This window comes from Apium graveolens, chromosome 9 (genome assembly GCF_009905375.1).
Source record: "Apium graveolens cultivar Ventura chromosome 9, ASM990537v1, whole genome shotgun sequence".
Taxonomy (NCBI): Eukaryota; Viridiplantae; Streptophyta; class Magnoliopsida; order Apiales; family Apiaceae; genus Apium; species Apium graveolens.
The window spans coordinates 262,434,899-262,447,766 of NC_133655.1; the positions used below are offsets into that span (position 1 = coordinate 262,434,899).

Below are 12,868 nucleotides of genomic sequence, written 5' to 3' on the forward strand. Positions count from 1 at the left end.
TTTTTGGAATATGTTTGTGTATTATTCAACTATTTTGTCCATCCTAAAAATCTAATTTTAAATGTTAAATTCATATTTTACTTTTCCTTATAAATTGAATGGAAATATAAATGCTCTATTAACGTATTTTAATTAAAATAAAAAAATTATATAATTATGCTTTATATCAATACAGTACATAAGTTTAGAAAATCTTTAATAACTTGCCGTTGTACATACTTTTTTAGATGCAGAATATGTGATGTCATCTAAGAATGAATGCGAGTGTTGTATTGTATGTATATCTTTTTTTTTATATTAAATTAAATTAAATTATTTAATTTTGGTATTGTCTAAACTATTCATGGCAATATTATTTGACAGAGTTTTACATAAACTCGACACCATTATATTTCAGTGAAAAATAAACTATTCAAATGGTAAAAATATTCATTTGGTGCGAATCGTAAAAATTAATAAAAAAAAATTGCTAGCATGCGTAGCTGACTCATCAAACTGGAAAGGTCATTTTACGTTCTCAGTTACTAATATACAATAAAGACAATTAACCAACAAAATTCATTTTGCACATAATTTATAATTACAATACTGAATTATACTTTATTCACTTAATCACGTCGCGAAAATCCCAGTCGCTACAGTATGGATTGCTCAAATGCATGATTGTAACAATTGATATAAAATATTCTATCAACTCAAACTCAATCCCCAAGTTTTAAATATAATTCATTTCATCTATAAATGTTAAATCATTATATGTTTACTTAATAGTTATTTGATTTTATGATATAAAGAACATGCATGGATGAATGAAATCAGATTCGAACAATTACTTAATCACTCATCACTAATGTTCAACAAAATTAAAGATATACGCAGAAGTATCATATGTAATACCATATGTGGAAAAAAATCAATGATGTAAGGGTGCATATAGAGGAGGAAGTAACAAAATGGACCCGGTGAATAACAATAATACCTCCGTTTTTATTCAAGTGATAGTTACTCTGTAGTTGTAGTAAAAATAAAAACTAAAACTTTTTGGTGCCTGATAAAAGAATAGGAGATGTGTCAATTGTATTTCAATTTGGCCACAATTTGGTATCTATACATTTTTTTTCATAAAATTAAACCACATTAAGTAATTCATGTTATTTTTCTAATTTGAAAATTTTGTTTTTCTCTTATATATTAGCAACAAAAAAATTTAACTAACATCATATCGCAACTATTCGTGGCAATATTATTTGAGATACTTTTATCTAAAGTCAACAGCATGATTTCCAGCTAAAAATAAAATATTCAAATTATAAAAAGAAATAGTAAAATAATTTATTTGGTGCTAATCGTAAAAAATAATAAAAATAAATTTTTTGCTAGCACGCGTAGCGCGCGTGCAAAGGTCCCTAGTTTACACAATAAACTTGTAGTTTATGAGTATCTACCGATTTAAGTTTGTTAATTTATTGAGGATTGGATTTAAGAATATAAGAATAAAATTGAGAGAAAAATACTATTAGAGCATTACCCTTGGCTTCCCCATTCCTTTCCCATCTCTATAATTTGAGAAAATGATGAATTTTAAGTAAAAAATAAGGCTCCACCCGGTTCCTTATTATAGGAAAAAGTTTGCAGACTGAAAAATGAGTCCCCAAATTTGGGGACTTACTATTCAATCTCCATTTTATATTTAAGTGATATTTATGTGTAGAGAAGGAGAAAGAAATAATAAAATAATATTAATAGTAGTTAAAGTTTTAAAGAAAGTGGGAGAAAGAAATAATAAAATAATATATAGAGATGAAAATGGGGATTGGGATGTAGAAAATTTTTGGATGATAAGTAGATTATAGGGATAAATTTACTAACTTACTATTTTTAGTAAGATTACAGAACGGGGACAAGGGAGCGGATGTGAATGCTTAGGAATGTGACCAAACAAGCACCACAACAAGCTATACAATTTTTGCACTAAAATTTCACTTTCCTAGCATCCCCACTACCTTCCCAGACCTCTACTTGTTTTCTTATACTTTCTTGCTTTTCTTTTATTGCATGAACATCATCTCGACTATATGGAGGAGCCAACACACATGGACCTGCAACAGAAGGATTTTTCACCATTGATTCCATCTTAAACCTTCTGTTCAGTTCTTCATGTTCACTGCATGCCATTGTCTCTGAGCATAGTTCAACGGCGTTTGGTGGAACTGTTGGTTTGTACTTCATCAGCTTTGCGTATTCGTTCAGTGTGTGGTACATGTAATCGTATACATTTTTCATCTTCAATCCTTCTTGGATGAAGTTGCTCCCTGCTCTCCCAATTCTTTGAGCCTAGCATTTCAAAAAGAGCCAAAACCGTCACTGGTGGTACTAGAATCACAAAACATCCTGGCCTAAATTGAATTATCACTTATATTTAGAGTTTAGGCTTTATTAAATATTTCTTACTAAAATTTTCACCTTAACCGGGGCTTCATCCTAGGTTAGCCCCTGGTTCCACCCATGAACAGCATATTCACCGGTTCATAAAAATAAAAAAGAGAATAGGTGATTTATTTCAATTTTACCTTCTTTTGATGTGAGTTTCCCCAGTCAACTGCGAATTTAATTGAGCTGCACTTCTTGTTGCTATTTATAGGCCAGTAATGAACCAAAGGCTGTAAACTTCTTGTAAAGAAGTCGTAGTATTGTGGCTTAACTAGAAGAGTCATGGAATCACATGCTAGAATGTATTTCTCACTAACGGACCATGCTCTTCCTTCGATATAAATCTTGTATCTTAACAGACAAGAACAGACAGGAAATCACACAGACATAAAGATTCAGGTGAATGAACATAAATTCAGGACAAGAAATACATTAATAATGATAACCATTCACCAACCTGTGACTGCATTGGTCTGCTAAATTTGTTTGTTTGAACCCTTTCTTAGACTCATGATCCCAGTTCTGCAATATTAAAATATGCTTGTGATAAACAAATGAATGTTATGCAGCAGCAGGATTGACATTTAAGTTTTAATCCATGTAAACGAATAAGAGATCGACAACGTGCTATATTAATATTCATAATTGAATTCTTGCTATAAAATTTTCATAGTTGAATATTCCCCTGCTATATTAAACACTTTGATTTGTTTGCACATAGAATCTCCATATGATCTGGCAATACACAATACCTGTGTCAAAACTATAGAGTAGATGATAATTAATCACAGAAAAGAGTACTTACAACTTGATACAGTCGAGCATTCCAGTCATTCTTATCAGTAACATTGCATTTCATCAGGTCTCCTCTGTTATTACTCACCCATGAATTCCCTTTCCAATACGCATAAGGTTTTCTCTTCCTCCATTTCGTTTTCTTGGTACCCTTTTTCAGCTCATTTTTCAGAGGAATCCATGGCTTTATATTGATCTCAGGCCTGACATAAAAATGCCAATACACAAAACATTAGTACAACAACAATAATAATGATAAATTTGGCCCTTGGACTAAAATGTGACAAAAAGTATCATCGTACCAACCCCAGAACGACCAGTCAGGAAAAACTAAATCCAAGGTTGAGTCATCGCCACAATAATGAAACACCGGTGGTGGAACAGATGCATTCGCTCCCATATAATCCCTCCTAGGGATCACTGGTAAGTCTCCGCAATGAAACAAGAAGTCCAGGTCTGGTATTTTACCTGGATAAAACTTAATAAGTTGTAGTAATCCCCATATTGTAAACACATCTCGCGTTTGAAAAACTCCTGTATATTTGTCCATGTACAATTTACCATCAACTACAAGAATTCTGAGATTGGCCTTATTAATTCCACTTTCGACTATTTCTCTAGTAAGCCCAGTCCTTTTCCATGGTTCTAGATCTTCATATATCCATCTGAAATAGTCTGGACATTGCTGAGCCGAGGAATCATTGATATCAAATATTTTTGGATTAATAATTGGACATGTTTGTGTAGTGCTGTCATTAGAGCACTGGAGATGATATGTAACTGGCCTTGAGCCTGATTTCTGATTTTTGGATGCAAATATTGAATTCTGAAATGAATCACCTGAAAAAATAGACTGAAAGATGAAACATGGTAAGAGTTTATTAAAATTCGTCCAGTCTTCTTACTAGAAGAAGCCAACTTCAAGTCACCTAAGAGGTTTTGCATAGCATTTTCTATCACTTGCATCTTGTTTTAGTTTTACACTATGAAAAAAAAATGAAAGAATAGATCAAATGAGTGGAGTTGAGATTGAGAAACTTACAACATCTAGCCACCGGGTAGCGAAGAAGGCTCCAACAAACATAAATAAACAAAACAGTATTGTACTTTTGAGAGCTCCTATTTTTAGTTTCTGCACCAATACATTTGAGTTAAAAGACTGAACTTCATCCCACCAGAACTTAAACTTGTAAGTACTTGCACCAGAACTCTCATCCTTTTCCTCGTCCACGCCTTCTACGTCATCGTTTTGCTGCATCTCCTTCATGGTTTGTAGCAGATTTTGAGGAACAGAGTGTGAGAAAGAGGATAAGAAAACACCTTTGTGTCTTACCAATACTAAACTAACACTCTGGCCTAATTATGTACATGCATACATGCATGTATGTTATCTATTTCTGTTGGTCTGTTAGCACTTAAAGGCCAAAGAAAATTAGGCATAGACTTAGGACTTGCAAGGAGCTAGAGATTGAGTGTTTTCAAACCTAAAGATAAGTGTGGAAAAATTATGAAAAGTTGAAGTTGATGATATGTGTCTTTATCTCCAGGAACCATGTTACACGCACCTTGATTAATGCAAGGACTCGTACAAAAACCATGCTAGACTATTCTTCTGGAGTATAAAAAACGCCATTTTATGTTGTTATCTATCAAATCAGATGATGTACTTGGAGATAATTATATATATCCAACTCAATGTTTCATCCATCTTTTTCTTGGTAGCAATAAAACAAATATTGATGACTTCAAATTGCCAACAACCTTATGTACAAGTGAGTTAATTACAGTATGAAACAGAATCCCCTGGCCTGAAATTTCTTTCAAATGCCGAACAATTCCAAGATAATCAATGGAAGAGAACCAGAACCAGTAGCTTGCTGGAGTTAAGATACTACAGTTACAAGAGATTCATCTGCATGATAGAGGATTTTTTAATCTCGATAAATCAATACGAACTAGGAAAAATAGATGTTCCGTTAAGTATTTCTGTTTTCTATTTCGACAAAGAAAATACGTAGAGGGAACAAATACAAAAAATTGGATTTCGCAACACATCTATTGCACTAAAAGTTTACTTTCCTAACATCCCCACTACCTTCCCACACCTCCACCTGTTTTCTTATACTTTCTTGCTTTTCTTTTATTGCATGAACATCATTTCGGCTATATGGAGGAGCCAAGATACATGGACTTGAATCAGAAGGATTCTTCACCATTGATTCCATCTTGAACCTTCTACTCAGTTCTTCATGCTCATTGCATGCCGATGTCTCTGAGCACACTTCAACGGCTCTTGGTGGAACTGTTGGTTTATACTTCATCAGCTTTGCGTACTCGTTCAGTGTATGGTACATGTAATCGTATACACTTTTCATCTTCAATTCTTCTTGGATAAAGTTGCTCCCTGCTCTTCCAATTCTTTGAGCCTAGCATTTCAAGACACCAAGTTCGCGAATATTTGAATTAATGTAGTTCACCAGTTCTGAAAATTATTAAACCTGACTACCTGAAATTATAAAACTTTACCTTCTTCTCATGTAAATTTCCCCAGTTAACTGCAAATTTAATTGAGCTGCACTTGTTCTTTTTATTAATAGGCCAGTAATGTACCAAAGGCTCTAAACTTCTTGTAAAGAAAGCATAGTACTGTGGCTTAACTAGAAGAGTCATGGAATCACAAGCTAGAATGTACTTCTCAGTAACGGACCATGCTCTTCCTTCGATATAAATCTTGTATCTAAACAGACAAGAACAAACAGGAAATCACACAGACATAAAGAATCAGGTGAATGATCATAAAATCAGGACAAGAAATACATTGATAACCATTCACCAACCTGTGAGTGCATTGGTCTGCTAAATTTGTTTGTTTGAACCCTTTCTTAGACTCGTGATCCCAGTCCTGCAATACTTAAAAATGCTTGTGATAAACAAATGAACGTTATGCAGCAGCAGGGTTGACATTTAAGTTTTAATCCATATAAACGATTAAGAGATCGACAACGTGCTATATTAATATTCAAATTGATTCATATTTGAATATTCCCCTGCTATATTAAATCAAGAAACACGTAGTGTTAAACACTTTAATTTGTTTGCACATAGAAATGTAACTTTAATTTGTTTACACAATACCTCTGTCAAAATAAGGTTGTGAACCATGAGTAGTTACTTGTGTAGTTGTGTATTTTTAAAATGAAAAAAGATAGATTAGATGGTGATTAATCATTGAAAAGAGTACTTACAACATGAAATAGTCGAGCATTCCAGTCATTCCAGTAATTAACATTGCATTTCATCAGGTCTCGTCTGTTCTTACTCAGCCGTGAATTCCCTTTCCAATATGCATAAGGTTTTCTCTTCCTCCATTTCGTTTTATTTGTTCCCATTTTCAGCTCAGTTTCCAGGGGAATCCATGGCCTTATATTGATCTCAGGCCTGACACATAAAATGTCATTACAAAGAAATTAGTACAACAACAGTAATAAACTTAGAGTCTTAGACCATGTACTAAAATGTGCCAAAAAAATATTATCGTACCAACCCCAGAATGACCAGTCAGGAAAAACTAAATCCAAGGTTGAATCATCGCCACAATAATGAAACACTGGCGGTGGAACAGATGCATTTGCTCCCATATAATCGCTCCTAGGGATCACTGGTAAGTCTCCGCAGTGAAACAAGAAATCCAGGTCTGGTATTTTACCTGGATAAAACTTCAGAAGTTGTAGTAATCCCCATATTGTAAACACATCTCGTGTTTGAAAAACTCCTGTATATTTGTCCATGTACAATTTCCCATCAACTACAAGAATTCTGAAATTGGCCTTATTAATTCCACTCTCTACTATTTCTCTCGTAAGTCCCGTCCTTTTCCATGGTCTTAGATCTTCATATATCCACCTGAAATACTCTGGACATTGCTGAGCCGGGGAATCATTAATATCAAATATTTTTGGATTAATAACTGGACATGTTTGTGTAGTGCTGTCATTAGAGCACTGGAGTTGGTGGTATGTAACTGGCCTTGAGCCTGATTTCTGACTTTTGGATGCAAAAATTGAATTCCGAAATGAATCACCTGAAAAAATAGACTGAAAAATGAAACATGGTAAGAGTCTATTAAAATTAGTCCAATCCTTGTTTCTTAATAGAAGAAGCCAGCTTCAAGTCACCTTGCTTAATTTTCCATCCGTTTTCTTTTCTGGAAATTTCCAATATAAGATGAATAATTTGTGTTCCATATGCATCATTTACATCATATGAATAGATTAGACAAGTAGAGTTGAGATTGAGAAACTTACAACATCTAGCCACCGGGTAGCGAAGAAGGCTCCAACAAACATAAATAAACAAAACAGTATAGTACTTTTGAGAGCTCCTATTTTCAGTTTCTGCACCAATACATTTGAGTAAAAAGACTGAACTTCATCCCACCAGAACATAAACTTGTAAGTACAGCTTGCACCAGAACTCTCATCCTTTTCCTCGTCCACGCCTTCTACGTCATCGTTTTGCTGTATCTCATCCATGGTTTGATGCCACAAGTAGCAGATTTTGAGGGGGCAGAGAAACAGTGTATGAGAAAGAGGATAAGGAAACTCCTTTGTGTTTTAGCAATACTAAACTAACACTCTGGCCTAATTGGTCTGTTAGGCACTTGAAGGCCAAGGAAAAGTAGGCAAATATGTATGACTTGGAAGGAGCTAAAGATTGAGAGTTTTCAAACCTAAAGTCGATACATGCATGTACATCATATGTGTCTTTATCTCAAGGGCCACTAACAAGTTGCATTGTAGCTCCAGGAACCATGTCACACACACACCTGGATTGGTGCAAGGACTCGGACAAAAACCATGTTAGACTATTCTTATGGAATACAAAAACGCAATTTTGTTGCATTAACATGAAATATGCGGTCACTCAAACCTCAAACACACAAAATATACATTCCTATATAGCTTCTTAACATAGCCAGAAATCAAAAAGCTGCAACTAGAAGTGGAAGAGTACTGTACGAGACCCACATGCCTTCGTACATGCGTTTTCGAATCAAAACATCACTCGTCTTTTTTTTTTTATAAAAATGTAGGGGTTTAAATGAAACAGAATGCCTGGCCTGAAGTTTCTTTCAAATGTCGAAAAATTTCAAGATACTGAACAAAAGAGAACCATAACCAGTAGCTTGCTGGAGTTTAAATATTATCAGTTACAAGAAATTCACGTGCTTGATAAATGATTTTTTTAATCTTGATAAGTCAGTAGGAAAGAAGAAAAGAGAATAAGGAACCTAAGATATATCTTAGGTAAGTTATCTAAGATTTTAGGGTTCTGCAGCTGAATTGACATTATTATGTAGTGTTAATGTAACTGAAATAGCGGTATTCTTCAACTGAACATTGTATTTTGTATTGAAACAATTGAAAGTACAGTATACGGAGAGTTCAACAGTAAAATATACAATTGCAGCCCTAAAATATAATGTTTATGTATTATATCCTGAAAATGAATCGGTTGAGTTGCAGAACACTATGTTACTTATACAAAACAAGTCGAAATGCTGCAGAACCCTAATATATTAGATAACTTACCTAAGATATATCTCATGTTCCTTGTTCTTAAGAAGAAAATAGATGTTCCCTTATGTATTTCTGTTTTCTATATCAACAAAGAAATTACGCAGACGGAACAAATGCAAAAAATGGATTTTAGAAGACAAACTATTGCACTAAAATTTCACTTTTCTAACATCCCCACCACCTTCCCACGCCTCCACTTGTTTTCTTATGCTTTCTTGCTTCTCTTTTATTGCATGAACATCATCTCGACTATATGGAGGAGCCAACAAACATGGACTTGTATCAGAAGGATTTTTCACCATTGATTCCATCTTGAACCTTCTGTTCAGTTCTTCATGTTCACTGCATGCCATTGTCTCTGAGCATACTTCAATTGCTTTTGGTGGAACTGTTGGTTTGTACTTCATCAGCTTTGCGTATTCGTTCAGTGTGTGGTACATGTAATCGTATATATTTTTCATCTTCAATCCTTCTTGGATATAGTTGCTCCCTGCTCTTCCAATTCTTTGAGCCTATAGCATTTCACCGTTGAAAAATTAGTAAACTTTTTCTAACATTGTAGTAGTAAGAAATTATGAATTGTTGAGTAACCAGCTCATCTAAAACCTTAAGGTGTTAGAGAAAGGTCCCAATAGGATCATATATTTAACATGAATTAGTCTCAGGATTTGAGCTTCAGTATAAGTGGAGATATGAGTGTGTGGAGTATTTAAATTTCAGCATTTGAACATGAGCAAAAGTAGCTACACGAGATTTTGAGTTCACCTTCTTTCGATGTGAATTTCCCCAGTCGACAGAGAATTTAACTGATCTGCACTTGTCATTGTTATTTATGGGCCAGTAATGAACCAAAGGCTGTAAACTTCTTGTAAAGAAGTCATAGTACTGTGGCTTCACTAGAAGAGTCATGGAATCACAAGCTAGAATGTACTTTTCACTAACAGACCATGCTCTTCCTTCAATGTATATCTTGTACCTACACAAATTCCACAAAAGGAACTGATCACAGGTATTAAATAGGTGAAATTGAATCATAATAAGAACTTACAGCCCAACAGATAATTTTGTTTACCAACCTATGCGTGCATTGGTCTGCTAAACTTGTTTGCTTGAACCCTTTCTTGGATTCATCATCCCAGTCCTGCAGTATTGAAATTGAAATATACTTATCAAAATTACAGGATTTGATGCTATGGTTGACACGTCACAACATTTTATGACACATTTCACCAACATTTTATGACGTTCAATGGATGAAAAACAGCTATGCACGTATTATCATCCTCATCACCTATCATACTCTCAACTGGAGTATTCTTGTTAGACTTGGACAACAAAAATTATGAGTTGTTAGTAAAGTAGCAGGAAAGAGTAAAGTAATTAATTGAAGGCCAATTAAAGGGTTAAGAATAGATTAGAGTCCTTGTTAAGTACTAGTAACAGAAAAGAGTACTTACAACTTGATATAATCGAGCATTCCAGTCATTCCTACTGCTAACATTGCACTTCATCAAGTCACCCCTGTTTTCACTCACCCATGCATTCCCTTTCCAATATGCATGAGGTTTTCTTTTCCTCCATTTTATTTTCTTGTTTCCCCTTTTCAGCTCAGGTTTCAGAGACACCCATGGTTTTATATTGATTTCAGGCCTGACAAATAAAACGCTGTTACACGCTACATTGGTACTGCAGTAAAAATATCCTCGGACCTAAAACTAAAATGTGACAAAAATAATATTATCGTACCAACCCCAGAACGACCAGTCAGGAAACACTAAATCCAAGGTTGAATCATCGCCACAATAATGAAAAACTGGTGGTGGAACAGATGCATTTGCTCCCATATAATCACTCCTTGGGATCATCGGTAAGTCACCACAATGAAACAAGAAATCCAAGTCTGGTACTTTACCTGGATAAAGCTTAAGAAGTTGTAGTAATCCCCATATAGTAAACACATCTCTTGTTTGAAAAACACCTGTATATTTCTCCATGTATAATTTTCCATCAATCACAAGAATTCTGAAATTGGCATTGTCAATTCCACTTTCGACGATTTCTCTTGTTAGTCCAGTCGTTTTCCAAGGACTTAAATCTTCATAAATCCACCTAAAATACTCTGGACATTTCTGTGCTGATAAATTATTTGTGTCGAATATCTTTAGATTATTAACAGGACATGTCTGCGTAGTGTTGTCATTAGAGCACTGAAGTTCATATGTAACTGATGTGGAGCCTGATTTCTGATTCTTGGATGTAAAAAATGAATCACCTGTAAAAATGGACTGAAAACAAATTGAAACTTGGTAAGAGTAATAAAATATTAAATCCAAAAATATCAGTAACTTGGCAACTTTAAACATGGATAAAATTATCTTCTATACACTATATTAGGTTCTAAGCTTTCATCTAAAAGACTTCAAATCCATGACAAAAAGTCCAGGCCACTTGTTGAATTCCTAGTGTTTATCACAATTTATATAAATGCTGTAAAAACCGTTCAAACCGGATGATATTTAGTCTAGAATTAACTTTTGTCATCAAATAATATGCAACTCAGGGAAAAAAATATAAGAAAGAATAAAGGGAGTAGAGGGAAAAATAGTGGACGACCTACCTACCCTGCTACTAAAAAATAGTGTACCTATCTTGAAATGAACTCAGATTCGACCCTCGTAAACCAGATACAAATCAAAAGAATAAACATATGGAGCAGAGATCAAGAAACTTACAACATCTAGCCACCTTGTCGCGTAGAGAAATCCAACAAACATAGAAATGCAAAACAGTGTGGCACTTGCAAAAGCTCCTATCTTGAGTTTTTGCACAATAGTTTTCAAGTAAAAAGACTGATCTTCACCCCACCAAAGCTTAAACTTGAAAGCACTTGCATCAGAATTCTCGTCCACGTCGACGCCTTTTTGGCTAGCATTTTGTTTGAGTGAGTTCATGATCTAGTTGAACAAGTTTATGCAGAAAGAAGCAGATTTAAAGAGGCATGGGAAAGGACTAAAGAGGCTGGACAAGTACTCTGTGACTTGCCAATATACTAAACTGACACTCATAAAGGCCTAATAGTTAACATACATGCACATATATTATTTAATTTCTGTTGGCCAAATTTATTCAAAAGCCAAGGAAAATTAGGCAAATGGATAGGACTTTTGAGGAGCCTAGTATTTGAGAATTTTCAAACCAAAAGAATATAAGGAAGAAGTGTGTACAATTCTAGGTAGGTAGCATCATCAAAAGTTGAAATTCATCAGAATTGACGGGTCACTTTGCAATATACTAATTCATTTTAAAACGCATTCTAGATCTAGAAACATGTTACATGCACTTTGATTAGTGAAAGGATTAAATACAAAATCATGTTAAACAATATAAAAAAGCCACAACTTTTTCGTAAAATATTGTTACCAAATCAATTCAGGTGATGACTCACTGTTTCTATTCGAATTGGAATCTTGAAATATAGGAAAATGAAAGACACATAGTCAAGTACACGCACAACTCCTTTTAAGAAAAATAAATAAAAATAAAGCACACGCACAACACACGTTAATTTACATTCACACATTAATCTGTAGATTGCAGTATATAAAAGTAAAACTTATAAAATCAGCGTGAAATCGGATTAGTATTGTAATTATATAAATATATTAATAATCTGTAGTTAATGAGAGGTTCTGACGAGCACTGATCAGATGACAGAGAAAGGTAAAGCAAGAGCGACTGCGTGACCGGAAAATTCAAATTTTAAGTTCGTAAATTAAAAGAATAGCTCCGAAAAATGGGGTAAATATTTTGAAAGTGTGAAAAGTTGTTAAGAAATGTTGATCCAACAATTGCATAAGTTATTATGTTCAGAGAAGCTGGTATTGGATAATGGCAATCCAAGTATGACTGAAAAAATGGAAGATCTCAAATGTTCTCATCAATATAGATATTTTTAACATTGTCCTAACCAACGCCACCATCTTACATCAGTACCATTATACCCCTATTCATGATTGTTCCTCGATGGCTAAGAGTAACTCCAACAATTTTGTCCAAATTTGAAT

The 12,868-nt window shown here is 34.2% G+C and overlaps 3 protein-coding genes across 5 annotated transcripts; all 3 read right to left on the reverse strand.

The window, feature by feature from the left end:
- Positions 1-1,772: 1,772 nt before the first annotated feature.
- LOC141683220 (uncharacterized) lies at positions 1,773-4,762 on the reverse strand. Of its 2 annotated transcripts, XM_074487925.1 has the most exons (7): positions 4,268-4,761; positions 3,787-4,078; positions 3,528-3,693; positions 3,236-3,428; positions 2,888-2,952; positions 2,571-2,781; positions 1,773-2,334 (listed from the first exon to the last, which is right to left on the reverse strand). In XM_074487925.1, exons 1-7 carry the CDS (start codon positions 4,490-4,492, stop codon positions 1,972-1,974), a joined length of 1,515 nt encoding a protein of 504 aa, XP_074344026.1. In that variant the 5' UTR covers positions 4,493-4,761; the 3' UTR covers positions 1,773-1,971. The 2 variants fall into 2 exon arrangements, with proteins under 2 accessions (XP_074344026.1, XP_074344025.1); XM_074487924.1 differs by having other exon boundaries at positions 3,528-4,078; positions 4,268-4,762.
- A 380-nt stretch (positions 4,763-5,142) lies between these two features.
- Positions 5,143-7,921, reverse strand: LOC141683219 (uncharacterized). The gene is made up of 6 exons (XM_074487923.1): positions 7,530-7,921; positions 6,766-7,319; positions 6,471-6,663; positions 6,063-6,127; positions 5,752-5,962; positions 5,143-5,651 (listed from the first exon to the last, which is right to left on the reverse strand). The coding sequence occupies exons 1-6, from the start codon at positions 7,755-7,757 to the stop codon at positions 5,289-5,291; spliced, it is 1,614 nt and encodes a 537-aa protein (XP_074344024.1). The 5' UTR covers positions 7,758-7,921; the 3' UTR covers positions 5,143-5,288.
- A 776-nt stretch (positions 7,922-8,697) lies between these two features.
- Positions 8,698-11,939, reverse strand: LOC141683221 (uncharacterized). Of its 2 annotated transcripts, none has more exons than XM_074487926.1 (6): positions 11,537-11,939; positions 10,551-11,089; positions 10,262-10,469; positions 9,881-9,945; positions 9,570-9,780; positions 8,698-9,316 (listed from the first exon to the last, which is right to left on the reverse strand). In XM_074487926.1, exons 1-6 carry the CDS (start codon positions 11,753-11,755, stop codon positions 8,954-8,956), a joined length of 1,605 nt encoding a protein of 534 aa, XP_074344027.1. In that variant the 5' UTR covers positions 11,756-11,939; the 3' UTR covers positions 8,698-8,953. The 2 variants fall into 2 exon arrangements, with proteins under 2 accessions (XP_074344027.1, XP_074344028.1); XM_074487927.1 differs by having other exon boundaries at positions 10,262-10,454; positions 11,537-11,936.
- Positions 11,940-12,868: the final 929 nt, after the last annotated feature.

Coding starts and splice junctions, on each gene's coding strand:
- LOC141683220 (XM_074487924.1), bottom strand. CDS start 4,492: ATGAAGGAGATGCAGCAAAACGATGACGTAGAAGGCGTGGACGAGGAA. Junction 4,079..4,267: donor CTACCCGGTGGCTAGATGTT/GTAAGTTTCTCA, acceptor TTCATCTTTCAG/TCTATTTTTTCAGGTGATTC. Junction 2,782..2,887: donor GCAGACCAATGCAGTCACAG/GTTGGTGAATGG, acceptor TTGTCTGTTAAG/ATACAAGATTTATATCGAAG.
- LOC141683219 (XM_074487923.1), bottom strand. CDS start 7,757: ATGGATGAGATACAGCAAAACGATGACGTAGAAGGCGTGGACGAGGAA. Junction 6,664..6,765: donor GACTGGTCATTCTGGGGTTG/GTACGATAATAT, acceptor TTTATGTGTCAG/GCCTGAGATCAATATAAGGC. Junction 5,652..5,751: donor GAAATTTACATGAGAAGAAG/GTAAAGTTTTAT, acceptor TTGAAATGCTAG/GCTCAAAGAATTGGAAGAGC.
- LOC141683221 (XM_074487926.1), bottom strand. CDS start 11,755: ATGAACTCACTCAAACAAAATGCTAGCCAAAAAGGCGTCGACGTGGAC. Junction 9,946..10,261: donor ATGCTCGATTATATCAAGTT/GTAAGTACTCTT, acceptor TCAATACTGCAG/GACTGGGATGATGAATCCAA. Junction 9,781..9,880: donor GCAGACCAATGCACGCATAG/GTTGGTAAACAA, acceptor GAATTTGTGTAG/GTACAAGATATACATTGAAG.